Source organism: Poecilia latipinna, unplaced genomic scaffold, assembly GCF_001443285.1.
Source record: "Poecilia latipinna isolate Pla-1442-1.1 unplaced genomic scaffold, P_latipinna-1.0 Scaffold357, whole genome shotgun sequence".
NCBI classification, from domain to species: Eukaryota; Metazoa; Chordata; class Actinopteri; order Cyprinodontiformes; family Poeciliidae; genus Poecilia; species Poecilia latipinna.
In genome coordinates, this window is record NW_015112973.1 from 483847 (window position 1) to 486782 (window position 2936).

Consider the following 2936-nt stretch of genomic DNA (forward strand, 5'->3'; position numbering starts at 1 on the left):
GATTAAACAGTGTTAACTGCTGATAAAAGTAACAGAGGACACAGGTATGGAAAGTGCGGAAGCCCCTATTGCTTCAAATTGACATAGGAATAATAGAGTTGGCCATTCTAAGGTAAAAACCCAGCTCATACAGCGTTCATGTTTTTTTTGTTTGTTTTATTTTCCATCCAGACGACTCCCCCTGCCCCCTCCTGCAATGGCACGGCCCCACAGTTTGGGAACCTCTGACTTAGGGCAATATTTTAGAAAGGCGATGCCACCTTTAAAAAAAAAAATACAATCCAACAAATATTTTTAAATTGTTTTTTTTTTTTTTTTTTATTTTTTTTAAAAAACCCTTTTGGAAAAAAAAAAAAAAAAAAAAGAAAAAAAAAAGACTTAGGCTATTAATTTAGGATGATGAAAACATATTAAAGGTGTAGAGAGACACCAGGCATAAAAATAGTAAAGAAAGAAGATTTAAGAGACTTTGAATGGAAAAGGGTGACAAGCATCTCTATAACTGGCCTGAGTATTTTGTGTCAAAGGCTCGGGCTGCTGGTTGAGGTATAATGTTTCTTGAAGCTCTCTGTGCTCCATCGATCTCCACAGTCACTAGATCTCAGTCTAACCAAGCTTTTTGTGGGAAGTGGTGGAACAGATTCACAAGCCAAACAATTTGCTGGTCCTCTGTAATGCAATCATATCAACCAAATCTTTTGAGGAAATTTTGCAATATCTTGTTAACCTGCACCATCAGGAGCAAAAGCAATTCTGGAGATAAAAAAGGGTCCAAAGTGATACTGTCAAGGTGACCATAATAAAACTAATATAGTGAATCTTTCTAACAAAGCTTTTTATGAACACAAAATAAAATTTACTTTATGTTTTTACCTTGTAGATCAGCAAAAGCCTCGGTGAGATACCGACACTCCTGCTGGATGGATCGCTCCAGGGTTTTCTTCCCCAGACCAAAGTTTCTGAGAGTGTGAAGAGCAAATCTCCTCTGCTGCTTCCACCGATTACCACTGGAACCTACCAGGCCTTTTTGAAACCAATAAAATACAAAGTTTCACACTGACACTTATATGAAATGAATATGGTAATACGGAAGCCCTAAGAGGCAAGGAGAAAATATATTTATGAAGATCCATTTTCTAAGACTGGCCAAATGTTGTTTTTCCCTGAACTTTAAAAATCACATCAAATTAAAAAAAAAAAAAAAAAAAAAGTAAAAGTGGTATACTCTAGATTCAAATATTGTCAAGCTTTGTTGTTTAGTTTTTACTTGTGGATTTTTTACCCTCTTAAGATAGTATAAAAAATTGTGATGTACAAACTTTGATCAATTGTGTTCTTCTATTAAGTATTTCTGACTATACAACTTATATTTATTTCCTTTCTACAGCAAACAACTACAAATAGGTTGGAAAAAAGTTGTAATTCCTTATTTTTTAGTCGCTTATGTCCCATTTGCCGTTCAGGGCTTTAATAAATTAATGCAATTACAAAACAGCCAAACAGTCTTTGTGTGAAATGAGCTGCAGTTTTTGACACAAAAATAAAGAATGTTACCTTTATTCCCAACTAAGGCTTCAAACAATGGGATGTTGGGACGGTCGATGAAGTTTTCTCCTTGCTGGATAAGAGTCTCTCTCACCAGCTTGTAGCCATTGATGATGACAATCCTTCCACCAAACAAACGGAGACTGAAAACATTCCCGTATTTCCCTGCAAACTGAACACAGAGCAGATATTTGCTTTCATTCAAAACATTTCAGACTCTGCTCTGCTTTATTCTCTGATCTTTTTCTCAGATATGCTGCACGGTTTATTGGAGTGTGTACATGGGGCATAAATACTAAAGCCTATCACAACTTATCATGTAAATCAGCATATAACATTTCTAAGAAGGTCAGTATCTCCTCACATCATCATAAATAAAGTACTTTGGAAATCAGTAACATCAGAGATTTATTATTATTATTTATTTTTGAACAGTTTCATGCTATGCTATTACTGCTACCACCACTGCAACAGAAGTAATGAATTGTTGTATCACCAAATTTTATTTGTATTAAGGTGTAAAATTTTTCATTAATTTGCTTTCTAAAAAAAGTGAACTTTTTCATGGTATGTCTATAAGGAGAGGTGGTAAAGGCTCAAGGGAAATATGATGAATGAATGTTAAAAAGTATGTAGTAGGCTGGTGAGTTAGAACGGAGCACTTTGTTCTACTGGAGAAAAATAAAAAAGGTTAGAGTCCATTTCAGCCACCTTTATACTCTTCAGTCAACATATGTCCCAATAAAGTATTTTATCTGAACTTAATCTAAGGTATCTTTTATTTTTTAAAAGAAATATAATTTTGTTATGATTCCTTCATTTATTGTTTGAGTCACTGCTTTATATTTGGGAAACAACATTGTTTAAAGACAGGATCTGTATTTTATTACTGTCTGTTTTCTCCTACCTCTTTAAACTGCAGGTGAATTTTGGACGCCTTGATGCGAGGAAGGTCTCCGATAAAAGGAAAAGACCACGGACCTGGTGGAAAGTTACTAGGCACTCTGTTCTTCAAAACGTCTGTCAGCAGCAGAAAAACACAGACAAATATCAGAAGACCTCTGAGGTCTATCCAGTCCAAGCCGAGGAGACTCAGGATCGCCTCCATGTCGTCTGTGAACTCCGAGGTGGAGCAAATGAACCAGATGTTTTAGCAAATACAGCAGGAAGCAGATAAGATGAACTGCACTGAGTTAAAGTTTTACTAATAAACACAGTTGAGATTCAAAATAAAACTACTCAGTTTTTATCTATGTGTATGTCTTATTCAATACAAATAATGCACAGCTTTTTACTTGACGTTTTTATTTCATTTAGTTAGGTTTGATTACAAAAGTGATGACCTGTCAATGAAACTGACATGAACAAATAAAATTCATAATTTTTGCCAT

General features: G+C 34.9%; 1 protein-coding gene across 3 annotated transcripts in view; it reads right to left on the bottom strand.

Moving 5' to 3' along the window:
• Positions 1–2936, bottom strand: part of LOC106949693 (cytochrome P450 2J2-like) — a 29995-nt gene that overhangs the window by 14863 nt on the left and 12196 nt on the right. For 2 of the 3 annotated variants that reach the window (XM_015036126.1, XM_015036125.1), the window contains exons 1-3: positions 2453–2707; positions 1555–1717; positions 874–1023 (exon numbers count right to left, since the gene is read on the bottom strand). The exons of the other annotated variant lie outside the window; for it this stretch is intronic. In XM_015036126.1, the coding sequence (XP_014891612.1) occupies positions 874–1023; positions 1555–1717; positions 2453–2653 (514 nt within the window). In that variant the 5' untranslated portion in view covers positions 2654–2707. Of the gene's footprint in view, positions 1–873; positions 1024–1554; positions 1718–2452; positions 2708–2936 lie in introns of those variants that run through there. 3 annotated transcript variants of the gene reach the window in all.